We start from the raw sequence: 27,496 nt of genomic DNA, 5'->3' as shown, positions 1-27,496 counted from the left end.
ATAAAAATAAATTAGCGACTATGACGCAGAAAAACAGTTTGCTGGAAATTGCCTAAACAATGAAGTTATTCATGAATAAGTTTATATTTTGGTGTAGTTATGTGAGTAATTACTTATTTATCATGTGTTTACTTACTAAGCTATATGCTTACTCGATTTTATTTTTCCCTTGATTATAGTGACTTCCGACAACTCGGAAATTTGGAACGAAGTCAGACAATCATCCACACTATCCTTCACACTTGGGGTATTTTGCTACTATCGTTCCGGAAAATTATGGCATGTATAGACGACCTATGAAATATGGAATCATCATGTAAATATATGTTATGGTTTGATTTAAAATGTGGTGTTCATTAATAGTTAAATTGTGAGTATTATTATAAATGAGTTTGGTTGATATATATATATATTGGATTGTGATTTAAATTTGCAGGAGGTTTAAGCAAAATTAAGCAGAAATGCTGTCGAAATTTTTTTTTAAAAACTTAGTAATACCTCATACTCTGTTCCGAGCCGGAATACGAGTAAGGGGTGTTACATTGAGTATATAGGGTAAACTTGTTGACTTGAAATTTTAGAAATCTCTTTACTATTGAAATAACTGCTCTTGTTTTTTTTTGGTTATCATGAGTTTTCTTTTAAAAAAGAATTTTAATGTGTTTGATCATAGAAGAAAAATATTTTAGTTCTGAAAATATTAAAATAATCTATGAGTATTTCGTTTTTTTTTAATTTAAAATTTTATTTGAGGGACTAAATTATATGCATGGTATATGTATTAATTGTTGACAGAAAAAAAAATGGTATGTTCAAATGAAAATCATGAATATTAATTGTATTTACTATATATAAACCAAGTATGTTTAGTAACTTAATTAGTAAAAACTAATTGAATTAAAATTTCAAAGTAAATAAAGAAATAATTTACATTTAAATACAAATTTTACTAAATATATTAAATATTTTGAATGCACAATCCCAAGAAGGAGGGTAATACTTGTCAATATTTTGCGCTTACACTTAGGATAATGTCCATACGTGTTTTAATACCCTATCATAGTGTATATGATTTTAATTTCTCTATGTTTCAATTGCAAGAAATAAAAATCACGAAAAATAAAATGGCTTCCGTCTTCTGTTGTATGGCTATAATATTCCAGGCCATTTCCTCTTTTTCCTTCAATGGTTGCAATGCTAATGCTGCCTTGATTGAAAGTATCTGCAAAGAGTCCCAAGACTACAATTTTGCATGTCAGTTGTGGGCAACGGCCCTCGCGCAGCCGCAGTAGACTTGCATGGTTTTGCTTTAGTTTCTATTTCCGTGACGGCCATTCAAATTCAGGACACCCTGGATGACATCCCCCGACTTCTGCAAGACCTGAAAGACCCGCTGGGACAAACTCGACTTCGGGAATGCCAAACAGATTACAACGAGGCATTGGGGAATTTCCAGAGCGCCTTCTAGAAATACGTATTTCGACGTCATCAACTTCACCAGAATTGGAACTAACCTAGTTATTGATTATCACAATGGATTTAGGAGGAATGGTCCCATTGCCACTTCCCCAATTGACGCCAAATGGTGTGAAGGTCTTCAAACCATCCGAGATTATTTTGATAGCCATTGATCGTCTTATTCCCAAGAAATTGTAATAGTTACGTCAATTATTTAGTTTCAGTAATTGCTTGTTTATTTTGAATTTCAATGAGCTGAACCATCTCTCTCAAAGAGACAATGCAAGAAAGCAGCATCGTGAAGTTTTCATCATCAACTCCAACACCTAAATCACCATACACGCAGAAGATTTAAAACCCAGCAACTGCGTTATCAACACCATTTAAGAATCCATGACATCTTTAATAAACTCTTGCATTGTACCAATAACGCTCGTCATAATATACATCAATCCATATTACCTGCAAATCTCCCCAAAACAACCCCATCTAAATGATATCACTTGTAAGCTCCAAAAGTGGCTTCACTGTTGAACCATGCACGCCCATGAAAATGTATCTTTCTAGGGTATAACATTAATAATTCAGGGTGTAATTAAAATGTTTTCAAGTTTAGAGACCTGTTACCTAATGCAATTAACTGTAAATAAATAGTTAAAATGAAAATACAAGAAACAATTACATGATTTCAGCTTTGAGAAGACGTAAAAGAAAAAAAAAACCCTAAAAACTAATGAAGTACACCAAATAAACCACAGAATTGGAAAGGAAAAGAAGGTGGCACACAATGGATCTTATAACTTTTTTTTTTTTCATTTCATTAATTTTCAATCTTAAAAAGAAAAATTCAAAGTTCCTTTTTTTTTTTCTGTCCATGGTTCTTTTTTTCATATTCAGATTTTTCCCTAAATTATCTTGTTTCTTTCTGAATTTTTTTTTTTACTTTTAGGATACATTTAGAAAACTACTTAATAATTGAATGAGTATAATTACTTATAATCACATATATATATATATATATATAATATAGCAATATGAGGTTAATAAAATAAAATAAAATAAATAGCCGTACTCAGATTTACTTGCGTCACTCTCTATTTAAAGCATTTCTTTACATTTTAGATAAATTAACCTTTTACTCCTTACCTTTTTAAAATTTTAAGTTATTTCATTTTTTTTGTTTAAAACTCTTCTTTATAATTTCTTATTTTAAATAAATTATCTCTTTGTTTTAATATTTTATTTAATAGAATTAACTTTTAATGTTATAATATTAAAATTAATAAAGCTAAATTGTTAATCTTAAATATAGTTTTAAAAAACACATATTAATAATATTTATCAAATTAAAATTATATTTGTCAAATATATTAAGAGTTAATTAAATTTATTGATTAAAGTAGAGCAAAGATAAATATAAAATTCCAAAAAAATTAAATATTAACAAATTTAACAATATATATAATAAATAACATGCAAGAAATTATTAATAAATATTATTTAAATTTTAATATTTAAATAACAGATAAATGAATTTTGGGTGTATATATATATATGATAAACAATGTATGTCTTATTGTGTTAATTTGATATAATTATTTTGAATAAAAAGTAGTGAAGATTTGATACATTGTGTTAGGAAGTGATACATACATATTAAAAAATCTATTGATATAAACTAATTCCAAATATTGAGCAATAACATGATTGATTTTTAGAGAGAGGTAAATGACTCATCAGCTTTCTAAAGGAAGAGTTTGCTAAAATTTCTGGTTATATTCCTTTTGTTTTTTGGTTTTCTGGTTATTTCCGGTACTTAATGCAACCAATATTACAAAAAAAAGTATTAAACCATTATACAATGATGATGCAATCTTAATCTCTTTAGCAAAAAAACAAAAAAGTAAAATAGAAATGGCTTCCTTCTTCTCTTGTACGGCCACAATATTCCTAACCATTTCCTCTTTTTCCATCAATGGTTGCAATGCTTATGGTGCCTTAATTGAAGGTATCTGCAAACAGTCCCAAGACTACAAATATTGCATGTCAGTTGTGGGCAATGACCCTCGCGCAGCCGCAGCAGACTTGCATCGCCTTGCTTTGCTTTCTATTCAAGTTAAGGCGATTCAAATTCAGGACACCCTCGATCAAATCTCCAGAATTCATCCCAACTTGAAAGACCCACTCGCACTGCGTCCACTTCGCCAATGCAAATCCGATTACGACGAGGCTTATACAAATTTGCAGAGCAGCTTCAGCTCCACTTCTAAAACTGCTTATATGGACGCCGTCAACTTCATGGGAATTGCAACTAACAAAGTCATTGATTGTCATAATGGATTTCGGAGGAATGGTCCTATTGCCACATCACCAATTGACGCGGATGATATGAAAGTCTTTAAATTATCAGAGATTTTCTTGTTAGCCGTTGACCGTCTTATTCCTAAGAAATTGTAGATTATTTTAACCTAAACAAATGTAATCTTCCTTAATTTCTATAATTGCATATCCCTTTTTATACCATTCACCAACTTAGACCTTTGCATCTTTAACTTCTTAAAAGTAAAAAGATCTAAAACATAATCTGTCAAAAATTAATGAAAGATAGCAGAGGTATTCGTTCCCCATTAATGTGCTGCCATAAATTAATAATATCTTTACCAAATTAAAATCTTCTAAAAAATGGATGAACCATCTAGCAATTTTGACATTTTGTGGTTAACATTTGTTTCAAAAGGTTAAATTTATCGAAGTAATGAGGAATGACAAATTCCTGCATGTAGATGTAAAATAGAGTGGTTCAAGTATTTGTATACATGGCCAATTCCCGGGGATGATACCAATCTCGTTTAATTTTTAGACATTATTTCGCTAAACCATTTACCCTACTATAAATATGGATAAAACTACCAATTTTTTTCAATATAACATTATAAATAAATTTTGGATATTTAGTATGTTTGAGTTTAGAATTTATTATTTATAAATAAATTTATTATTATTTTTATTTTTTTTTCAAATGAGGTTTTGGTTAGACTTATGACGCGTGAAAAGTGGGAGAATTTTAGCAAAATTATAAGTCTGAGAAATGAGTTTGGATAAAAAATAAGATTCGTTTTCTAAATGGGTCCAACTTAAAATTGGCTAAAACTTTTATTCATGTTACTGTTACGATATTGTAGGACTCTTATTTTATTGTTAATTTTGTTACAAGTTTAAAGGCATTTGCTTGCTTGGTTGCAATTACCTTAGTGTTATTTAAGTATAATTTTTTTTAAAATGTTTGGAAAATGTTTATTTTAATGTTTTTAGTATATTTGATGTATTATATTTTAAAAAATTTGTTTTTATATAAAAAATAATATAATCTTTTTAATATAGACAGGTCAGGCCAAACTTAGGTTTAACATTTTTATTTAGATTAATTTTTTTAAAAATTGATTAAAATATTTTACAATTGCCCTCACTCTCCGCAAAATCCACTAGCACAAAAGGAAAGCAAAACGCTTTCATCACTCTTAGCATTCAGATATCGCCAAAATAAGCAATGATAATTCGAGTCCCTCTCCCTCAGCTATCTGTTTCAAGGTACGTTTCACGATTCTCGTTTCTTCCCTTTAAATTCTTCTGCTCTGATCCCAACCCTCCCCTAAACAACGACGTCGATACCGTCTATCGCGTAATAACTTCCTCCACCTCTTCAAAACACTTGACCCAATCCTTAAAATCAACTGGGGTTTTTCTCTCTAATGATTTGATCGATAAAGTGCTAAAAAGGGTCAGGTTTAGCCATGGGAATCCTTTGCAAGCTTTTGAGTTCTTTAACTATACTGGAAAAAGAAAAGGGTTTTATCACACCGCATTTTCTTTGGATACTATGCTTTATGTTCTGGGTAGGAGCCGCAGATTTGATAAAATTTGGGAGGTTTTAATTGATATTAAGAGAAAAGATCCGTCTTTGATAAGCCCTAGAACTATGCAAGTCGTTTTAGCTAGAATTGCAAAGGTTTGTTCTGTTAGAGAGACGGTAGAGAATTTCTGGAAGTTTAAGAAGCTTGTTTCTGAATTCGATATATATTGTTTTAATGCATTATTAAGGACGTTGTGCCAAGAGAAAAGTATGAAGGACGCTAGGAATGTTTATCATAGTTTAAAGCATGATTTTAGGCCAAATTTGCAGACTTTTAATATACTTTTGTCTGGTTGGAAGTCCTCAGAGGAAGCCGAGGGTTTCTTCGAGGAAATGAAGGAATTGGGTGTTAAACCAGATGTTGTTTCATATAATTGTTTGGTTGATGTGTACTGCAAGGGTAGAGAAATGGATAAAGCATACAGGGTGGTTGAGAAGATGAGAGATGAGGAACTTTGGCCTGATGTGATCACATATACGAGCATTATTGGGGGCTTAGGACTGGTTGGTCAGCCCGACAAAGCTAGAGACGTTTTGAAGGAAATGAAGGAGCACGGATGTTACCCAGATGTTGCAACCTATAATGCTGCGATTAGAAATTATACCATTGCGAAGAGGCTGGGTGATGCTTATAGTTTGATGGATGAAATGGATAGCAAGGGTTTGAGTCCCAATGCAAGAACTTACAATCTGTTCTTTAGGGTCTTTTATTGGTTGAACGATTTGAGTTGCTCGTGGAGTTTGTATCAGAGGATGATGTATTCTGGGTGCCTGCCTAATACACAATCTTGTATGTTTCTGATTAGGTTGTTTAGAAAGCATGAACAAGTGGAGATGGCACTGCAGTTGTGGAAGGACATGGTGGAGAAGGGTTTTGGGTCTTATACTTTGGTATCTGATGTGTTGTTTGATCTGCTTTGTGATATGGGGAAGCTGGTAGAAGCGGAGAAATGCTTCTTGGAGATGATAGAAAAGGGTCACAAGCCTAGCAATGTTTCTTTCAAGAGGATCAAGGTGCTCATGGAATTGGCAAACAAGCATGAGGCTATTAAGAACTTGATAGAAAAGATGTCTGTTTTTGGGTCTTCAATCCAACTCTCTGGAGGTGCTCAGAATCATACAGAAACATTAGATTTAGATTCACTTAGTGTTAATCATGTCAGAACTAACTAATGAAGCAACCATGGAGGTACAATCATATTTGAAAAGAGGCTTTTCTAGACAATCAAGAAGATACACCATATGAAGATTGAAAAAGCTGTGAAGACTACCTACATTTTTCTTCAAGCTCGTGGGTCATTGGCACAGTTGATTACCGTATGTGGACTACCATTTGACTTGTTATGTGGACTACCATTTGACTTGTTTTTTTATCTAGTTCTATGGTTTTCACTATGATGTCAACGGTTTTTTTTTTTTTCTAATGATCATTTTTATGGTTAATGCCGGTGATGATAGGTGGATCTGGTAATTGGTTTGTTCCGATTCTGATAGATGCTACAGACATGGCATTTCCACTATTAAATAAAATTTTATTCTGGAGGAGCAGTTGATTCAGCAATTTCTAGTCTTCATCTACTTTAGATCTGGCAAATTAAGGTGGAGTCAATTACCATCCTGTGAATTCTTCAATGGTGGTAGCATGTGAAGAAACCAACATTTGAAGCTTTTCCAGTATATCATTTCTGGGTAGCTCTTCCTGTTGTTTCCTTGCTCTCCGGGTTTCACAAATATGCTCCTCCATGTGGGTTATTGCAGTCCGTCTATTTTCTGGAAGCTGATAAAAAGGTCTTGTTCAGTAGTCTGTTCTCGAAGTGGGATTATTAACCATCATCTTTCCTTTACGTTTTTATACATGACACCAGAATGAATGATGTGGATTTTCTGGTTCTCGTTCATAACTTTGAGATATAGGCTCGTCAACTGCGGCTACTTTTAAACTGTTCATGAATTGATCAGGTACTCACATTTTCAGATATTTGCATGAACTTGGTATGATCAAGATTGGGTAAAAAAAAGTTCAGATTTCTACATAATTTACTAAAGAAGAAAGGCTCTCATTTATTGCCGAGTTAAAAGAAGCATTCAAGAAGCTTGCTATCCTTAAATTTCCACCAAGAAAATAACTGCCCAAACTTGGGGAAGTTTTTTTTTTTTTTTTCAGCTATCGGGATAATACCACAAAGGAAACAAGCAATTTATCAATTATTGTTAAACTATAAGTAACAAATGGCAATGTTTGCAAGAAACAAATGACCACGAACAACCAAAAACACTTGAACGGGATAAACATCCGGAACTCTAAAAGGGGCCAGCATTGGTGAGACTGACAACTCAATGATGCCATCTATGCCTGCAATTATTAGCATAGATAAATATAAGGAGAAACTGAAGAAACCAAAATGAATATAATCTGCAACTTATCGTTTAAATATAAGTCAAAAGTCATCAGGCATAAGCTTACCTTGTTTGCAATGTTGTTCGAAAGCCAGTCCAGTCCCTCATACAAGCCTTCACCAGAAGTGGCACATGTGCTCTGGATGTACCTATAAAACATATTATATAGAGGGTTAAAATACTGATCCACAAATAGAGACCATCAGAGAGAGAGACCAAGAGAGAATTGTTCATCTTACCAGTGCCGTTGGCGGAGAGAATGAAGGCCAAGCTTGTCAGTAATCTCAGCAGCATTCATAGCATTTGGAAGATCTTGCTTGTTTGCAAATACTAGCAGGACAGCATCCCTCAACTCATCCTGGCAATGCACATAACACAATATGTTAGATTTCAGTACAAAACCCCATCCCGAGTGCAGCTTTATTAACTTCAAATCCATTTATTAGAACCGTTGCCCATTAATAAGAAACTTTATGCCCAAGTACCTCATTCAACATCCTGTGCAACTCATCTCTAGCTTCAACCACACGATCACGATCGTTGCTATCAACCACAAAAATAAGTCCTTGTGTGTTTTGGAAGTAATGTCTCCACAATGGTCGGATCTATATCAGAAATAGCAAATTTGCCGGTAGAATAATAGAGAAACAAAAACTATAAACACGTTTCCATTACTCTAATATATCTAAGATATACTCAAAACGTAAGGCCCAATTTTGAGTACTAAGCATCCAACTTCGCTAATACCTGACGAACACCAACTTGTGTTCTCCCTTCAATGGAACTACATGTATTCAGGTTATCAAGATGCTTAGATGCTTATAGAATATATGAGAACATGAAATTCTAATCATATAAATAAACAGAGCACATTATAACACACCCGAGTTTTTTCCTATTTAAAATTAAGTCAATAACATCTTTGAATGAAAACTAAACTTCAGTACCTTGTCCTGGCCACCAACATCCCAAACCGTGAAGCTGATGTTCTTGTATTCCACGGTCTCAACATTGAAACCTACAAGATTATAATATAAGTATCACGATGTTGAAACAAAATTCAGTTGAATAACAAATGTCGAACTTCAAAAGTGAAAAAAGCTACTTTACCGATGGTAGGAATGGTAGTGACAATCTCTCCCAACTTAAGCTTGTAAAGAATGGTGGTTTTACCAGCAGCATCAAGCCCAACCATCAGTATACGCATCTCCTTCTTGGCGAAAAGCCGGCTGAATAGCTTTGTGAAAGACAACCCCATTTTTCACGTCTGTCAAGCACTAAAATCCACATATCAATTCCTATAACCATCAGTAGAATTTGATTTTTTTTGCAAAAAAAATCCAACGGTCTTAAATCAAAACAAACATAAGATCTTTCAAGGAACAATCGGAAACCAAGCAGAGATGAATTGATCCATATCAACCAGTAAAAATCTAAATCCAAAATGTTTCGAGAAGAATTCAATCCGGAAAATGCAGATCATAGCAATTTAATGAACATACGACGCTTCCGAGACTTAGATGAGATGAAATTACGGATGGAATTGAGAATTTCAAGAGATAACACAATCTTGAAACAGAAGTGAAGTCAAAATGTAAAAAGCAGATCTGAAGGGAGAGAGAGAGAGAGAAGCTAAACTAGAGTAAAATCAAAATCAAAATTGACTTATAAGAAGAGAGATAAAGTTGCCTGAGAGAACTGCAAGCGGTTATCAAATGGAGCAGAACGACGGAGAGAAGCGAAGATCTCCTCCTCTCTCTCTATCTCTATTGGAATCGAAGGCGCTGAACGAACTAACGCTAGAAGGTAAAGCCTGGAGTTAAGAGCCTTTTATTTATATATATGGACTGCGGAGCTTGATTTAGATAAAAAGCCCATAAGGATACACGTCCAAGCTAATTAATAATACTATTAAGCCTAGTCGCTACAACACAGTTATCACAATTATCTATTGCTGAGCGTAAACAATGGCCGCAGGTCAAGGGGAAGAATTCGTCTACAGAATTAGCACTGCTGAGGAATGGGAAGCATTGCAAAAGAATGGATCTGTTTTTGGCGGTGACTTAGACAAATCCTCTGGTTTCATTCACCTCAGCTCCCTTCATCAGGTCTCCCTCTCTCCCTCCAGTACTTTATTTTCTAATCGTTTCTTGATACATGACAGTGAATCATGTTTGTGTTTGGTTACAATTATTGCAGTGAAGCCGACACTGCAGAATTTTTTCTCCAACGTCAAGCTGGATTTGTACCTTCTTCAAATTGACGCTAAGAAGGTGAAATAAAACATCTACATGTTTTTTGACAAAGAGTCCTTCAGATCTTACTCTTGTCTTTGCTAATTGATGTTAGAAATCAAGCTGAAATGAACATCTAAAATTCATAGGTACTTGACTCTATGCACGGCATATGTATATCTTGATGTTTGGTCTGGAATTGAGAGATGTGCAAAACCTTAAAATGAACTTTACAATTTTAGTTATCAAGGAAGCAAAAGTAGGAAGGTTGGTTTAATTGTTCATTTCTGGAAATGATGGGAGTTCTGCTTAAAACATGGGTTAAAAATCCATTCATCTTCTAATCATAACACCTTTGTTATTTCGTACCTAAAGAAATAAAATCTGTAACCAAGTTTCCATATATTGAGGAATGTTACAGGCCTTGTTATTTCCCTGTCCTTGAATCAGTGACATAATGATATACAAACACTGCATTCGCAAGCATTGAGCGTCTGTTAGTCACCTCAACTTCTTGATATGTATGAGCTCTTTTTTTAACATCTGCAGCTTGGAGATGGATTGATATATGAAGTTGTAGATGGTTCCAACAGCTTCCCGCACTTCTATGGCCCATCTCGAAGCTTTGCTCCTCTTCCATTAGATGCAGTTACAAAAGCTGAGAAGCTATCGGTAGTAGATGGCCAATTCAGCTGCAGTTTACTGAATTAGCGCTGATGATTCAACAGCTTCCTGCACTTCCATCGTGTGGAGATAATGTACGCATTGGATTTGGATGTAACTATACAATGTTATGCCATTGTAATACTTCACTCCTAATAATAGCAATGGTGTGTGTGTATTAGTTGTGGTTTTATCCATTGTACTTCTGGGACTCCATCTCTGTTCACACCCTGTATCAGGGCTTGAAGAATTTTGTTATTTCGATTTTTGAGTCAATTTACTTGAGAAGTAAAGAAGCAGGTTGAGCCTGTTTTCTTAGCCTGTAAAAGTTTCTTGCTAAAAATATGGGTCTAAAATCCCTGTAAAACTTGAACGGTGCCATTATTACTAGCAGAGAATCCACTGGACAGTGAACATGTGAAGATAAGAATCAATTCCAGTTCAGCGGATAATGGTAAGTGGACACAAGCTACCAGGTTCTTCGAAATCATCATTATTCTTGTCACGTTCCCTGTATTATTAAAACACTCGGAAAGGAAAAATGCCAATAAAACCAAAAACCTTAACATCTTTTTTATTGTTTAGCAGTTTGTTCTGACACTGCTTATGCATGTATTACATCAGATTTACCTATTGTGACCGACATTTTATAATCTCCACTTACCACTCCGCGTTTGGTTCTGTCAATTCATCCATCAAGCTGCTTCTGTCTAAACAACAAAAAAGTTAGTGCCACAAACCTGTAATGGAAATGACTAATCCCACTTGATAATTGTATGTCATGCATCACAGCAGCTGTATATGCTGGTGCAAAGTACTATGACTTCTCTGGTTTTATGGCCTGGTATTCATCACATAAATTTCCTAGGCCCATCCACTTGGACCATACTGCATATTTGTTAGTACAAAATTCCGGTAAGAAAAAAACTCAAACACGCGATCGGAACTCGAAAAGAAAAAGAAGAAATAGGACAGGCTCCAAGGCGTGTATCAAGCCACTATCTTTAAGGTTATATTCGCCCCCACTTATCTTCAGTGTGCAAACGAGTTCCAAGCAAATTAACCTCGAGGATACAATGAAGCCAATGACTATTTGCGTTTTGCACTGACGAGAATAGTCCACTATGCACTGAGTAATGTATAACAAAAACTCAATTTCTACAAAGGATTTCTGCAGCAATACTTTATAGAATAATCTAATAATATTAGAAAATGAAGGAAGAGAAGAAATAATATTAGAATTTGTTGATATGATTTCCAAATGAAATCCTATTCCTATTTATAAGAATTTTCATGTCTCTTCATAGAGACATCTTTCAATAGGTGTCTTTATGAATAAATAAATAATAATAATTATTTATTTAATTTTGTAACTATTCAAATAATATTTTTTGAATAGTTATAATTCTTTTTTAAAAAATCAAATGATATAACTTTTGACCAATGACCAAAAGTTTTATCTTTTGATTAATTACACCCATTCATTTATAGTTATTGGGATACTATAAATATTTGAAAATATTCCAACAATCTCCCCCCATTTTCAAAATATTTAGATTTTGATATTCTTGGAAATCAATTTGCATAAATAAAGGTGTCTTACGATTGAACCTTCACTTAGTGAAAACATGTTAAAGTTTTACTGCATCTCTAGCAAGACTTTTTGTCAAAGGATCTGCCAAATTTTCACTTGACCTCACATAATTAATAGTGATCACTCCATCAGAGATTAATTGTCGGACATAACTATGTCTTAATCCAATGTGTCTAGACTTTCCATTATATACTTGGCTATATGCCTTTGCTAGAGTAGCCTCACTATCACAACGGATAGAAATAGGTGAAATTGGCTTAAGCCATAAAGGTACATCATAAAGCAAATTTCTTAACCATTCTGCTTCTTTAGATGCAGCGGCTAATGCAATAAATTCTGCTGCCATGGTGGAATCAGTAATACATGTTTGTTTCTTGGAACCCCAAGAAATGACTCCTCCACCAAGAATGAAGATCCACCCACTAGTAGATGCACGATCTTCCAAACTTGTAATCCAACTAGCATCCGAATACCCTTCTAAAACTGGAGGATATCCATTATAACACAATCCATAGTTAATAGTTTTCTTTAAATACCTAAGTACTCTATTTAAAGCTTGCCAATGCAAACTACTTGGATTACTTGTGTATCTACTCAATTTTCCAATAGCATATGCAATATCTAGTCTTGTACAAGTCATTATGTACATAAGACAACCAATTAGACTTGCATATTTCAATTGATCAATTTTCCTACCAGCATTAGATACTAATTTTAATTGAGGATCCATGGGTGTAGATGCTGGTATACAGTTGAAAAGATCAAACTTTTTAAGCACATTTTCAATGTAATGTGATTGTGATAAAGCTATAGTGCTTTCATCTCGGGTTATTTTAATCCCAAGAATAACATCTGCTACACCCATATCCTTCATAGCAAAGTTGTTTGACAAGAATTTCTTTGTGTTTTCTATTTGTTCCAAATCCGTGCCAAAAATGAGCATGTCATCTACATATAAGCAAATTATAACACCCTTTCCATTATCAAATTTACTATATATGCACTTATCGGATTCATTTATTTTATAGCCATTAGCTAAAACAACATTGTCAAACTTTTGGTGCCATTGTTTTGGTGCTTGTTTAAGCCCATATAAAGATTTAACAAGCTTACATACCTTATGCTCTTGTCCTGGAACAACAAATCCTTCCGGTTGCTCCATGTACACTTCCTCTTCCAATTCACCATTTAAAAATGCAGTTTTAACATCCATTTGGTGAACAACCAAATTATATATAGAGGTAAGTGATATTAATAGTCTAATTGTAGCAATTCTTGCTACTGGAGCATAGGTATCAAAGTAATCAATACCTTGTCTTTGTGTAAAACCTTTTGCTACCAACCTTGCTTTAAATTTATCAATGGTTCCATCGACCTTCATTTTCTTTTTGAAGATCCATTTACAACCTATTGGTTTGGAACCTGGTGGAAGATCAACTAAGATCCAAGTTTGATTTCCCATTATTGAATCCATTTCATCATTTATTGCTTCTTTCCAAAAAGCAGAGTCTTGAGATTTCACTGCTTCTTCAAATGTAATAGGATCAGATTCGGTATTATAACAATAAGGTATCTTATTGCATATACTTTCACCTTTTCCTTCTACAAGAAACATAATGAAATCTGGTCCAAAATCTTTGACCTTTTTAATCCTCTTACTTCTTCTTAATTCTTGACAAGATTCATCATTATTATCAATTTGTTTCAATGGAATCTCATTCTCATTTGAAGAATGAATCAATTGTTGTGGTTGTAATTGTCTTGATATAGAATTAAATCTATTTTCATCAAAAATAGCATCTCTTGATTCAATAACCGTATTAATTGAAATTGAATCATTTGGTTCAATTACTATGAACCTATATGCCTTGCTATTATGTGCATAACCTATAAATATGCATTCAATTCCTCTTTCACCTAACTTTTTACGTTTAGGTGTTGGAACTTTTACAATGGCTCTACAACCCCAAACCTTTAAATAATTAAGGTTTGGTTTCCTTTTCTTCCATTGTTCATAGGGGGTTATTTTAGTTTCCTTATTAGGAACTCTATTCAATATATGACAAGCTGTTAGAACAGCTTCTCCCCAAAAACCCTGTCCAAGACCTGAATATGATAACATTGAATTTACCATTTCAATCAAGACTCTATTTTTCCTTTCAGCTACACCATTTTGTTGTGGTGTGTAAGGGGCTGAAACTTGATGGACAATTCCAGTGAGTTCAAAATAACTTGGATTATAGTATTCTCCACCTCTATCCGATCTTAAGCACTTGATAAATGATTCACACTGAAGTTCAACTTCAGATTTATAAACTTTAAATTTATCAAGCGCTTCATCTTTTGAATGCAATAAATATACATAACAATATCTAGAACAATCATCAATAAAAGTAACAAAATATTTCTTTCCACCTAATGTAGGAGTATTATGCAAGTCACATAAATCACTATGTATCAAATCAAGCAATTTTGTTTTCCTTTTAACCTTAGGGAAATGATTTCTTGTAATTTTAGTCAACATACAGGTATTGCATTTTTCAATATTATTATTAAAAACAGGAATTAAATCTAATTTATACATGTCATTCAATTTTCTATAATTCAAATGACCTAATCTATAATGCCACAAACAAAATGATTCAACCATATAAGCAGAAATAGTATTTTTATTCTTATTAATAATATTAAGTTTGAACATGCTTTCATACATATACCCTTTTCCCAAAAAAATTCCTCCCTTAGACAAAATAAACTTATCTGCCTCAAAAACAAGTTTGAAACCAAACTTATTCAACAGACTTCCAGACACTAAATTTTTCCTAACTTTTGGTACATAATATACATCATTTAAGGTTAAAACCTTTCCAGAAGTGAATTGTAGTTCAACAGACCCTTTGCCTTTAATTGTTGCGGTGGAAGAATTTCCCATGTACAAGACATTGTCATTTTCACATTGTGTGAACTTTGTGAACATGCTTTTGTCTTTGCACACATGTTTGGTTGCTCCGGTATCAATCCACCATGTATTATCATCTTGTGCCATATTAATTTCAAATATCATTGCAACGAACTTTTTGTTATTATCAGCCTTAGAAGATGATTTCTTCTTTAAAAATCGACATTCATTCTTGAAATGTCCCGGCTTTCCACAATGATAGCATGAGCCCTTTTGTTTCTTTTTGAACTTAGGTGCTCTATCAGTCTGATTGAACTTTCTCTTGAATGGTTTAGTAGTCTGTACTTCCTCCATAACATGTACTTTGGCATTTTCAGAATTTAGGTTCTGATCTTGTTTTCGATACTCTTCTTCAATACGAAGATGATTTGCCAAAGCCTCAAGAGATATTTCCTCTTTCTTATGTTTTAGACTTCTTTTAAAGTCTTTCCAAGATGGAGGAAGTTTGTCTATTATGGAGGATACCACAATCATTTCATCCATTTTCATATCATATTGCTTAAATTGATTCAGCATCTTTTCAATATCACGAAATTGTTCCATAACAGAACGACCATCAACCATTTGATAATTATTGAAACGACTGACAAGAAATTTCTTACTTGTAACATCTTCGGTCATGTATCTTGCCTCCAATTTGTCCCATAATTCTTTAGCGGTGACGTCGTTTTGGTAGGTGTCGAACAAACCATCAGATAAACCATTCAATATGTGGCCCATGCACATGTAATCAGCATTGTCCCATTTTTGTCTTTCTCGGGTTGCAGCAATAGATTCATTTTCATTCTCTTCAGGTCTTGGAGTATCCAAAACATAAGCAATATTCAAAGTTGATAACAAAAAGTGCATCTTTTTCTGCCATCGTCGAAAATTGCCACCATCAAAACGATCAAGTTTAACAAAGTTGGAAGCCAACTCCCTTAGTGTTCCACTTTCATGTGTTGTGGTAGTCATCATGAAATATAACCTTAAAATTGTTAGTACAAAACTCCGGTAAGAAAAAAACTTGAACACACGATCGGAACTCGAAAAGAAAAAGAAGAAATAGGATAGGCTCCAAGGCGTGTATCAAGCCACTATCTTTAAGGTTATATTCGCCCCCACTTATCTTCAGTGTGCAAACGAGTTCCAAGCAAATTAACCTCGAGGATACAATGAAGCCAATGACTATTTGCGTTTTGCACTGACGAGAATAGTCCACTATGCACTGAGTAATGTATAACAAAAACTCAATTTCTACAAAGGATTTCTGCAGCAATACTTTATAGAATAATCTAATAATATTAGAAAATGAAGGAAGAGAAGAAATAATATTAGAATTTGTTGATATGATTTCCAAATGAAATCCTATTCCTATTTATAGGAATTTTCATGTCTCTTCATAGAGACATCTTTCAATAGGTGTCTTTATGAATAAATAAATAATAATAATTATTCATTTAATTTTGTAACTATTCAAATAATATTTTTTGAATAGTTATAATTCTTTTTTAAAAAATCAAATGATATAACTTTTGACCAATGACCAAAAGTTTTATCTTTTGATTAATTACACCCATTCATTTATAGTTATTGGGATACTATAAATATTTAAAAATATTCCAACAATATCTTTTCAAATTAGGTTTTCATTCATAAATGGTCTTTGGGGTTCTTTTTTTTGTACTTCATTATATAACATAGGCTCGTATATTCCAAATATGTTTTCTCAAACCATCAGTCAATATCTCTTGCGAAAAGACAATAGATTTCGATTTCTTTTTTCCCCTTAGAATAAATGCCGGGTGGATGAGATTAAATCTCCCTTGCTAGTTGTAATTTTCCCCACTATAGAGAGAGAGAGAGAGTGTGTGTGTGTGTATAACAAGGCCATCATTTATGATTGAAGTCAAAGAAAACGCAAGCAAGCTAGATATGGGAGTCGTAAAGGAAGGACGTTATCCTCTGGTTCCCTTTTTCACACTTTATATGATTCTTTTCCTCTATCTCCCGCTACTTCCCCATTCAGTCCACTGCCAGTGTACCAAAACCCCCATTATCTTCAACTTTGGCGACTCGAACTCTGACACCGGTGGCTATGCAGATGGTGTAGGACTCAACTTTGCACCTCCCAACGGCCGTACCTATTTCCATCAACCAGCTCGTCGTTTATCCGATGGCCGATTGATGATTGATTTCCTCTGTAAGTTCACGTTTGCCTTTTTTCGCTCTATACATCTTCAACAATAAATCGGTCCTTCTTTTATCTCAAAACCAAAGATCAACATATACTTAGAGATGTATGGAAACTCGTGACAGAAAATGCATGAACCATATAGAAAACTCATAAATTGCTATTTTTTTGCATACAAACAAGCTTTCCTCGTGACAAAAAGTTCGCAGTATTTCATATATAATAAGACAAATAGCTTTTGTTTTTATGCTTATCTGCTAACTCTGCATTTGGCCACCTTTCTGCCTTGAGCATTACCGGTAGGAAGGGCACAGTGCCACATCACTTCTACTTGGTGCCTTGTTACTTGTATATATGATGAAACCTTTTCTTTTAGATGGATTTCTTCCCCAAATCAGCTGGGCTGATAAACCCATAATTTGATTCTGGAAAATGGGCTAGTTATCTTCAAAATCCGACAATCGAAAAAGATAGACAGCCCAATCTTTAGCTCACTGTTTCCAGGAAATTTAGATTTTTTGGGTCTCCACCGACGGACAATTATTTGTCTGGAAATGGATCATTTTGGAAACCAAGGTCAGAAATTGCTTGCTCTATGTTGACCTGGATGCTGAATATTTGTGCAGGTGAAAGCTTGAATACTGATTATTTGACTCCATATCTGAATTCTTTGGGACCAAATTTTACAAACGGCGTCAACTTTGCAATTATTGGGTCAGCCACTCTGCCTAGATATGTCCCTTTTAGTTTGTTCGTCCAAGTTTCTCAGTTTCTTCGATTCCGCTCTCGCTCCCCGGCACTCATGTTGAACGGTATATTCTTACATGAACCATGAAAATTAGCTACTTATTTACAACTCTATTTATAAGATAATTCACCTAACAATATGTTTCTTTTTTTGGTCTCTCGAGTCAGGTTACAAAGATTTGGTTGGTAACGAGGACTTCGAAAATGCACTTTATACAATTGATATTGGACAGAATGATTTAGCTGCATCATTTGATAACCTTACCTATTCACAAGTCATTGAGAGAATCCCTTCTTTCATCACTGAAATCAAAAATGCTATTTGGGTGAGTCCTCGCGGAAATCAGATTGGTTTGTCCTGTTTCATGTGTCTACCTAAGATGTTTATTTTATTCTTCTGTGTAATCTTAATTGCAGAATATATATGAGAAGGGAGGGAAGAAATTCTGGGTACACAACACTGGCCCACTCGGATGTTTGCCCCAAAAACTTGCTTTGCTTGCCCGAAACGCCACTGAACTTGATGAGCATGGCTGCCTTCAGCCTCTCAACAATGCTGCGAAAACATTTAACGCACAATTGCGTGTCTTATGTGAACAACTGAGACGTGAACTGATTAATGTCACCATTGTCTATGTCGACATATATTCCATCAAGTATGATCTCATTGCCAATGCCTCTAATTACGGTATGCTCTCACTTCTCACCGCTTCTGTTTCATGTTACTTGTAGTCGGGAATTTTAGTCTCAAGTTGATTGAACCGTTTTGACTGACAGGCTTTGAAAGTCCATTAATGGCATGTTGTGGCAATGGGGGGCCGCCATACAACTACAACGCCAACATCAATTGTGGCCGAACTGGTTACACTGTCTGCCATGAAGGATCCAAGTTCATAAGCTGGGATGGAGTTCACTACACGGAAGCGGCCAACGCCATTTTCACTTCCAAAATTCTTTCTACTCATTACTCCACTCCTCAACTTAGCTTCAACTTCTTCTGTAACAATATGTGACTTCTGCCTAGAAAAGAGGCAAAGGAACTTAGTATTAAACTGCAGAGAAAACTAAGACATATATACCCCTGGCGTGCTCATACTGTTGTAAACCACAGATATTTCCATTAATTGTTGCCATTCAATCACATGGCAACTTTTCCTCTCCCATGTGGTCTAATTTGCAATTTACTTGACCCCCTAACTGAGCATTGCACTTGAACTGAAATGAATTGTGTAGTTTAAAACCATCAGCTTCTTTTAATACCAAGAGCCATATATAGGTGTGGGGATTTTTGTGAACTGGTCCTTCATTTTTATAAATTTCCGAGTTTCTCCCTTCTTTGTTAACGTCCTCGGCTTGGCTGGGCGGATGTGGGATTGACACAATGCCCTGTTGGTGGTTGACGGAGGTGACCCCCTTTTGTGGAAGCTTGAGGCCCACAATTTAATAAGTGTGCCACAAATCAATCTCAAAATTCATACGTTTACCAAAGCTTAATTGGTGGAGCAAATTTGTTGGCCATATATCACATTAGCTGGACTTCCCAGTCCCATAGTTGAGATTAATTTGCATAAATTGCTTTATGAAATACCGTTTGATGCATTGATGCATTATATTATATAAATCTAAATTAAGCTGACTTACATCAACTTAAAAATTAAGTGGTTTTACTTTTTTTTTAGTAATTATTTATATAGCTTAATATTTTAATAATTCAATCATTGAATTTATCAAGATATTTATAATGACTCAATTTTCGTTAGTATTAAAAAAGTCAATTTCGAAACTGAATTTGCTAAATCGAACCATAGAAAAAATTTAATGAGGAAGTTATAAAAGTTAGTATATATATATATGACAATTAATGAGAGAGAATGTAAACACAAACATTTCATCTCTCTTTGTTTTCTCAACCTTTCCGTTTCAATTACATAAGATAGATATGAATTTTCATTTGAATTTTTATGAATTCTTGATTAGTTGAATTTGGTCTAGCTAACCCAAGTGATGGATTTTTCAATTGTTGAGTTTTTATCGAATTGCCATTAATGAATCTTAGTTATTTTGAAACTTGAAAACATGTTATACTTAGTTGGATTAGTTTAGTTTTGAAAAGAACATGATAGAATTAAAGTGGTGAAGTTGTAATTAGGTTAAAACTTGGTGTTTGTAATGGAAATTATGGTAATGTTATTAGGGACTAAACTGAATTGATAGAAAGTTGTTGAAAATCTATGTTATAAATTGGAAGTTGTTAAGAAATTATGCTATAGATTAAAAGTATAAGGTTTCTAAAAGAATATGAAATCAAATTTTGATTCAATACTAAATATCGGGAGATATGAGCATTTCAAATATTAGGGCTTATAAGGATTAAAATAAATAAAAATACATTAACATTTAATTATTGTTAATATCGAAATTTGATTGTGTAATACCCCGAAAATCTCTTCATTAATATATTATCCTTGATATAATAAAATAAGGAAATAGAGTGACAAAAAGGGAAGTTTTGAGTTATGACAACATTGGGAAGTAAATCATGATATCTTGATTCAGGAAAGGACTAAATTATAAAAGTGAGAAAAGTTTTGTTACCTAAGAGTAAATATTCAAGACTTAAGGGTTTAAAGTGTAAATATGAAAAAGTTGAAGGACCAATAGTGTAAATATTTTAAGGGTGGAATGATCTAGAAACTAAGGAAAATGGATGAATTAGGACCAAATTGAATAGGTGAAGAACTATGAGGGACTAAATTGTAATTTTACCAAATTAAATGATGACTCAAGGATGTAATTTTAAAAGATGATGAGGGGTAAAATGGTCCATTAGAAGAGAGAGAAATCTAGAAAGTAATGATGATGATGTTGATATTTTTAGATAAATATTATTTGATTAATATTTTAATAAGATGTTTTAGTATTATTATTTTATTTTATTATTATTTATTTAGTATAAAAGGAAGGAAAGATGAAGAATTATCATAATATTTCCTTTCCCATGCAAACCAACGTGAGAGAAGAAGAAGAAAAGAAGTTTTCTTACTTTTACAATTTAGCCCTTTCCTGAATCATGATATCATAATTTACTTCCTAATGTTGTCATAACTCAAAACTTCCCTTTTTGTCACTTTATTTCCTTATTTTATTATATCAAGGATAATATATTACTGTAGAGATTTTCGGATCGAATTATAGGATGAATAAAATATGAAATTAAAGCTTATTGAGTCTAGTTTCTTATAGAAGAAATTATGTAAGCAATGAAATTATAAATCATGAGATATAATAAATTTTGTGAGACAAGGTCAGAATGATTTCGGGTTCCCCTGTTCTAACTTTGGAAAATCATAAAAAATTGGATAAAAATAATTAGGGGCTTAAATTTATATGTTTAGAATTCTGAATGAGTCTATTTTCAAGAGAAATAAACAGGAGCATCATTCGAATTCTGTATGAGGAGATAATTAATTTTTAGAGAAGAAGGGTCAGAACTATCAAACAGCAGAACAGGGGTAACTTTAAAGAATAAACTATACTTATTGGCTAAACCAAAAATTCTAAAAATTTTATGGTAAGAATATATATGAGTCTAATTTCAGGAAAAATTAGCAGATCTTAATTTGGAGTTCTATAGCTCCATATATAAATAATTTAGTTACTATGACACAGATAGAGAGCTTGAATATTCATAAAAGTAAATAATAAAGATTATAGATAATGTTACTTATAAGCATATTATATTTAAGGATGTGGAATGGAGAGGAGGAGGAGGAAAATATGTATGAATATTCATCTAGCATGGCTTATTTGCATGTTTTAGGCTCAGGGACTAAATTGAATAAAAGTAAAACTTTATGGGTAATTTTGTAAAAATGTCAGAAATGACCAAATTGTATGAAATGGATTATTTTATTATTTAAATTACAAAATTGAATGAAATTATTAATTTAGTTCAAGATCGGGGAAAAACATGTTTTAGGGATTAAATTAAAAAGTGTTGAAATTATGAAAAATTCTGATATTTTATAGAATTCATGGGCTGTTATCAATATGTATGAGAATAATAGCTGGAAAAAAGGATTAAATTGCAAGAATTTTATTTCTGGCCCTAAGGATGAAATCGTCATTAAATAAAAGTTTATGGGGCAAAATGGTAATTTTGCCTAGAGCATTAATTAAATGCATTAGAATATGAAATGAATGAAAATGATGATCAAATTTATTTATAAAGATATGAACAACTCAAATAAGAGACTTGATCGTGGAAAAGAAAAGATATCGGATTAATGAAATTATAAACACAAACAAGCAATGAGGTAAGTTTGTGTAACTTGAATTGTATTTTTAAATACTTGAAATATGTGGTTATGTAATGAAAATATGATTTGAATGTTCAATTCATGATAATTGATGAAATATTGATAATACTCGATATAAATTGAAAATAAATCCCGGTTGAATGTAATGGAATTTGATGGCTCATTGGAAAAGGAATTGACGGTAAAAAGGATCAAGCCCGAATGGGTGATCCTATTCTGATATAGCTCACCTAAAGAATATGTGGAAAATGGATTTAGCCCGGAAGGGTAATCCGAATTAAGGTCTGAATTTAGCCTGGACTAGTAATTTAGATCCAAGCTCATTAGAGTAATTGTTATTGCAGGGGATTTAGCCTGGACTGGTAATCCCGACAATACTTTATGAGTTTATATTACAGGGGATTTAGCCTGGACTGGTAATCCTATTGTAAGGATGAGGTTCGCGGGAGTGTGCTTTCTAAAATGAAATGTGTAAGACCATGGTTGAAAGATACCATGGCAACAGGATATAAAATGTGTAAGACCATGGTTGAAAGATACCATGGCAATGTGACATGAAAAGAATAAGACCATGGTGGAAAGATACCATGGCAACATGACGGGGATGAATAAGACCATGGTTGAAAGATACCATGGCAACCTGACAGAAAATAAGTAAGACCATAGTTGAAAGACACTATGGCATCATGTCAAAGATAAATAAGACCGTGGATGGGAGACGCTATGACATCTATTGAACAATTGATATTCAGGAATATTCAGGTAATATGTATCAGATGACGAATGGTTATATGAAATGGTTGTGTGAAATGTTTACAAGAACTGGTCATATGGAAATATATGTACAAAATAGTTGTATGAAATAATTCTGAAGATAGATAAACGAAATAAGTATAAGTACATGGAATATAATTTATGTTAAGTTTGATATAAACTATTACTGGAATAAATATACATAAAATATATGGAAATGATGGAGCATAAAATATTGATATAATGAAATGAATGATATATACTTATGAAGAAATAGTAAGAGAATGATATATTTCATGACATGTACATATATGATTATCTTTAATATGTTGAAACAAGGAAATTATGTAAGTAAAAACAATTATTAAAACTCAAGTGTGACATGTCGAGAAAATAAGTATATCAATGTTGAATTTATTTGAAATATGTACTAGTATACTAAGAATGTTGTTGTTTGATGCTTAGACAAGTGCCAAGCTGTTGATTGAATGGTAATATATTTATTTATATGATGCATTGAATCGGTAAGTATTTAATTGAATTTTTTTGTAAATTTTAGTAATGCTCCGAAACCCTATTTCGATGACGAATACGGGTTAGGGGTGTTACAGATTGAGAAATTGATATCGTTTTGAAACTGTATTATCGAACATAACGAAAGATGACACCGGAACATCAAAGGCGAAAAGAGAAAAAAAGGCGAGCGTCCAATAGCTACTGCGGTTTATGTTTTCTAATTCATTGCGTAGCTAGTTAATATAAACAGGTTCGAAATATGTATCGAGGTAACTGTATATCACCTTAAAGCTTGAGATAATGAATTTAATATTACGTTTATTCAAATTGTGTTATATATATATTTGACATAGAAGATATATATATACACATATATGTGTTTGACGATAAATATCATATATTGATACTTAATTGTGATGATATGTATTACGATGATGGTTACATGTGATAAAGCCTCGTTAAACGATGTTAGACGTAGTTTGAGTATAGTTGGCATGTCATAAGGTCATCGTTATTAGTGATTTATTAGCTCCAATTCTTAGAGGATTATGGACAAATATCAAAAGTCATCATTGTCAGGTAATCCAAGATGGCAAAATAAAATAGTCCGAACAAATACAAAAAGTCATCATTGTTGGGCAACTGGGGATGGCTGAATAAATAGTCTTAATGCCCAAAGAGTCATGGACTTACTTGTTATATAGATCCAAGTATTAGTTCTATTGTCTATTGTTGGTTAATAGGGGCTGAAAAGAATAAATATTAAAAATGATAATGAAAGACATCAGAATATTAAGTATATCAATATATGAAACTAAGAGACATTCATACAAGTATTGAAGGAGAAAGTTTTGAAATTATGTGATTATTGACTTTGTGACGAGTTAAGATAATGTAAATGTATTTGATGTTTACTTCGTATATTTGGCCTAGCTTAATTTTATTACATTGAATTTGAATTATATTAATATCACTGAGTATTCAATACTAGGCGTATGGTAATATTTGTTTCTGTGCATACCTCTCGGACGAGAGTTATCGTAAAATAGAAGTTATACATCAAGTCAATAGCTCAATTCAAAAATCAACTTGTTGCTTGCTTTGTGTGTTTGTATATGTATAGCTTGGTTTTCAACTTGTTTTTTTTTTATGGTAATGTGGTATATTGGCTATTTGATATATAAGGTTTATAAAGTTGAATATCATTTTGTGATTAGTAGATAATTTTGTTAGTTGATATGAGGTTGGTTATGCAAATGATTTAGTCAGGCATTGATGCATGGATTGCTATGATATTATAATGCTTAATTGTGTTGGCATGTGCACATGGATGATTAAATATTGGTGAAATATTTGGGTAAGTTTTAGGTATAAATAAGAATGGTTTGAAGGTTTTAAAATGTGTGCTTTTATGTGAATTTTTTATTCAATCTCGAGATAGAAAGAACAAGTTTTGAGATTATGAGAATAAAATTTACCTTATTATTCAATCTAGAGTTTGATGTCTCGAAACTTATTAAACTAGTCTTGGGACAACCTTATTTATGTTCCAAGATAGAGTGGCCTCTGTCTCGAGACGTTCAAATCCCGTAGTTAAAATAGAAAACAGGGGAGGTTGGTCTCGAGATATAAGGGACCTTGCCTCAAGAAACAACTTCTAGTATCTCGAGACATGTCGATATTGAAGCTAAAATTTTGAAAAAATAAAAAAAAGGTTTGTCTCAAGACATGAAGACTCTTGTTTTGAGACACAAAATTGAAAGTTGACAATTGAGTTTTGGAGTCGAGTCCTAACACTAAATTTGACACTCATAACTTCGTAAAATAATAAATTTGAATCTTAAACATTATGAATACATATGTATATATATGATTGGTGTTTAAATTGAATTGATTGATAATTATGAAGTAAATTTTGTGATTATATAATGAGACAGTCTGAGTTTCCTTAGCAACATAATGTGGCATCACATTCGAATTTGACGATCGGATCAGATCGAATGTAAGGTGTTACAATATTTGTACTTATTATGTATGTAAATTTTTGGATTGACCATAAAAAATATTAATCATATAAAAATTTATGAAGAAGTATAAAATTATTTAAATTTTATGTCCTCTCATAAAAAAATTACCTAAATCCTAAAAATAATTGCATAATAGAGCCTGCCCATTATTTTAATTTGAAACACAAATGGCTATAGAAAAATCATGTTGTTGATAAAGGAATTAAGAATCTAACTATTTTATTAATAAATGACCGTAAATCAGATTCAGTGTCAACTTTAGAATGAAAGCAGTTGAATAAATTAAGGTTAATGCATAATTAGTGTAATGATAATACTGTTCTCTTTACTCTACATCATCTATAAAAAAGAAATTGTACTTAATGTAAACAAACGTATAGTAAGAGGGGGCATCTTTCTGAAAACTACCTTTTTAAGCACTGGTTGATGTCACTTGTGGTCATCTCCTTCCATGTAACACCCCGAAAGTTCTTACAGTAAGAAAGTGAGATATTATCTTTGATATAGTAAAATAAGGAAATAATTTGACAAAAAAAGAAATTTTGAGTTATGTCAACAAAATCTATTTAGGAAGTATATTATGATATATTAATTCAAGAAAGGACTAAATCAAAAAAGAGCGAAAAGTTTTGTGGCCTAAGAGTAAATACTCAAAATTTGAAGGGTTGAAGTGTAATATAGAAAAGTTGAAAGACAATAGTGCAAATATTTTAAGGGTGGAAGGATCTAGAAACTAAGGAAAATGGATGAATTAAAACCAAATTGAATAAGTGGAAAAAGTATAAGGGGTTCAATCATAATTTTACTAAAATGAGTGATGATTCAATGAAGGAATTTTGAAGGATCATAAAGGTCAAAATGATCATTTAGCAAGGAAGATAATTTTTAAGAGTAATGATGATGTTGGTGATATTTTAGATTAATTAAATAAAAAATATTAGTTTATTAATATTTTGATTTGACATTTATTTATATTATATTAATTTTTATTTAGCATACAGGGAAAGAAAGATGAAGAATTCTCTTCATCTTTCCATGGTTCCAACGTGAGAAGAAGAAAAGAAAGAAATTTTTTCTCTTTTCTTTACAATTTGGTCTTTTTTTACCAAAAATTCACCATTTTCACTTAGAAATCAAAATAATTTCCATAGCCATCAAGAGAGAAAAATATTAAGGAGATTATGGGGAGTTAGAATATCAAGTTAGATTCAAGAAAATAGAAGTTGGAGGAGAGAGAAAGTCAAGCTAAAGTTTGGTTTCAAGAGAATAAGATATGGATGTTAAGGTTTTATGTTATTTTTAAGCTTAGTAGTGATAGAATAACATAAAAATGGTGTTAAAGTAAATATTTTCATGAGGAAATATTGTGTTTTTGACATGTTGATGAAGAGAGAAGTTGAGTAAGTGAATTAAGTGGTAGGAGAAGAGAAAAACAAGAGATTTTGATAGAAAAGAGGTAAGTACCCACTTTTTTGTTATTTAAGGATTAAAATGTGATTTTTGTAAAGTAAGTGGTAATTAAGTAAAAAATATTTATAGTGTGAAATAATTTCTTAAGTGAAGGAGGAAATTAAAATAAAAGTATAATAATTGGGTTATGTGTTAGCAAAAATATACAAAATATTAGATAAGTGAAATTAAGGGAAAATGTGAAATTTTATGGAAACAAGAACTAAATTGAAAGACTTGAGAAATATATGTGGTGGAAATATTACAAGTGAAATACATAGAAATTTGATGTGGAAA

General features: G+C 32.5%; 5 protein-coding genes across 7 annotated transcripts; 4 read left to right on the top strand and 1 right to left on the bottom strand.

Annotated features, from left to right (window-relative positions):
- Positions 1-3,372: 3,372 nt before the first annotated feature.
- On the top strand, positions 3,373-3,915 carry LOC107923820 (pectinesterase inhibitor 5). The gene has a single exon (XM_016853968.2). It carries the CDS (start codon positions 3,373-3,375, stop codon positions 3,913-3,915), a length of 543 nt encoding a protein of 180 aa, XP_016709457.1.
- A 997-nt stretch (positions 3,916-4,912) lies between these two features.
- On the top strand, positions 4,913-7,584 carry LOC107924181 (putative pentatricopeptide repeat-containing protein At1g02420). The gene is made up of 2 exons (XM_016854502.2): positions 4,913-6,685; positions 6,827-7,584. The coding sequence occupies exon 1, from the start codon at positions 5,006-5,008 to the stop codon at positions 6,539-6,541; it is 1,536 nt and encodes a 511-aa protein (XP_016709991.1). The 5' UTR covers positions 4,913-5,005; the 3' UTR covers positions 6,542-6,685; positions 6,827-7,584.
- On the bottom strand, positions 7,405-9,732 carry LOC107924182 (ADP-ribosylation factor). Of its 2 annotated transcripts, none has more exons than XM_016854503.2 (7): positions 9,455-9,732; positions 8,876-9,032; positions 8,713-8,783; positions 8,251-8,370; positions 8,005-8,123; positions 7,833-7,914; positions 7,405-7,721 (listed from the first exon to the last, which is right to left on the bottom strand). In XM_016854503.2, exons 2-7 carry the CDS (start codon positions 9,021-9,023, stop codon positions 7,716-7,718), a joined length of 546 nt encoding a protein of 181 aa, XP_016709992.1. In that variant the 5' UTR covers positions 9,024-9,032; positions 9,455-9,732; the 3' UTR covers positions 7,405-7,715. The 2 variants fall into 2 exon arrangements, with proteins under 2 accessions (XP_016709992.1, XP_016709993.1); XM_016854504.2 differs by having other exon boundaries at positions 8,876-9,042; positions 9,455-9,644.
- Positions 9,712-11,005, top strand: LOC107924183 (uncharacterized). Of its 2 annotated transcripts, none has more exons than XR_005904845.1 (3): positions 9,712-9,873; positions 9,965-10,038; positions 10,549-10,980. XR_005904845.1 is itself a non-coding variant. In XM_016854505.2 (3 exons), exons 1-3 carry the CDS (start codon positions 9,733-9,735, stop codon positions 10,708-10,710), a joined length of 396 nt encoding a protein of 131 aa, XP_016709994.1. In that variant the 3' UTR covers positions 10,711-11,005. The 2 variants fall into 2 exon arrangements, 1 of the variants encoding a protein (XP_016709994.1); XM_016854505.2 differs by having other exon boundaries at positions 9,733-9,892; positions 10,549-11,005.
- A 5,832-nt stretch (positions 11,006-16,837) lies between these two features.
- LOC107923074 (GDSL esterase/lipase At1g09390) lies at positions 16,838-19,294 on the top strand. The gene is made up of 5 exons (XM_016853286.2): positions 16,838-17,397; positions 18,015-18,200; positions 18,304-18,461; positions 18,553-18,823; positions 18,913-19,294. Exons 1-5 carry the CDS (start codon positions 17,094-17,096, stop codon positions 19,146-19,148), a joined length of 1,155 nt encoding a protein of 384 aa, XP_016708775.1. The 5' UTR covers positions 16,838-17,093; the 3' UTR covers positions 19,149-19,294.
- The last annotated feature ends 8,202 nt before the right edge of the window (positions 19,295-27,496 follow it).

This window comes from Gossypium hirsutum, chromosome A11 (genome assembly GCF_007990345.1).
Source record: "Gossypium hirsutum isolate 1008001.06 chromosome A11, Gossypium_hirsutum_v2.1, whole genome shotgun sequence".
Taxonomy (NCBI): Eukaryota; Viridiplantae; Streptophyta; class Magnoliopsida; order Malvales; family Malvaceae; genus Gossypium; species Gossypium hirsutum.
This window is presented reverse-complemented; position numbering and strand designations above follow the sequence as displayed.

Excerpts from the sequence above, each read along its gene's own strand:
- LOC107923820 (XM_016853968.2), top strand. The coding sequence starts at position 3,373 with ATGGCTTCCTTCTTCTCTTGTACGGCCACAATATTCCTAACCATTTCC.
- LOC107924181 (XM_016854502.2), top strand. The coding sequence starts at position 5,006 with ATGATAATTCGAGTCCCTCTCCCTCAGCTATCTGTTTCAAGGTACGTT.
- LOC107924182 (XM_016854503.2), bottom strand. The coding sequence starts at position 9,023 with ATGGGGTTGTCTTTCACAAAGCTATTCAGCCGGCTTTTCGCCAAGAAG. Across the intron at positions 8,784-8,875 it reads CACTACCATTCCTACCATCG|GTTTCAATGTTGAGACCGTG; the intron begins GTAAAGTAGCTT and ends ATAATCTTGTAG. Across the intron at positions 8,371-8,712 it reads ATGTTGGTGGCCAGGACAAG|ATCCGACCATTGTGGAGACA; the intron begins GTACTGAAGTTT and ends TTTCTGATATAG.
- LOC107924183 (XM_016854505.2), top strand. The coding sequence starts at position 9,733 with ATGGCCGCAGGTCAAGGGGAAGAATTCGTCTACAGAATTAGCACTGCT. Across the intron at positions 9,893-9,964 it reads GGTCTCCCTCTCTCCCTCCA|TGAAGCCGACACTGCAGAAT; the intron begins GTACTTTATTTT and ends CAATTATTGCAG. Across the intron at positions 10,039-10,548 it reads TTCAAATTGACGCTAAGAAG|CTTGGAGATGGATTGATATA; the intron begins GTGAAATAAAAC and ends TAACATCTGCAG.
- LOC107923074 (XM_016853286.2), top strand. The coding sequence starts at position 17,094 with ATGATTGAAGTCAAAGAAAACGCAAGCAAGCTAGATATGGGAGTCGTA. Across the intron at positions 17,398-18,014 it reads ATTGATGATTGATTTCCTCT|GTGAAAGCTTGAATACTGAT; the intron begins GTAAGTTCACGT and ends ATATTTGTGCAG. Across the intron at positions 18,201-18,303 it reads CCCGGCACTCATGTTGAACG|GTTACAAAGATTTGGTTGGT; the intron begins GTATATTCTTAC and ends CTCTCGAGTCAG.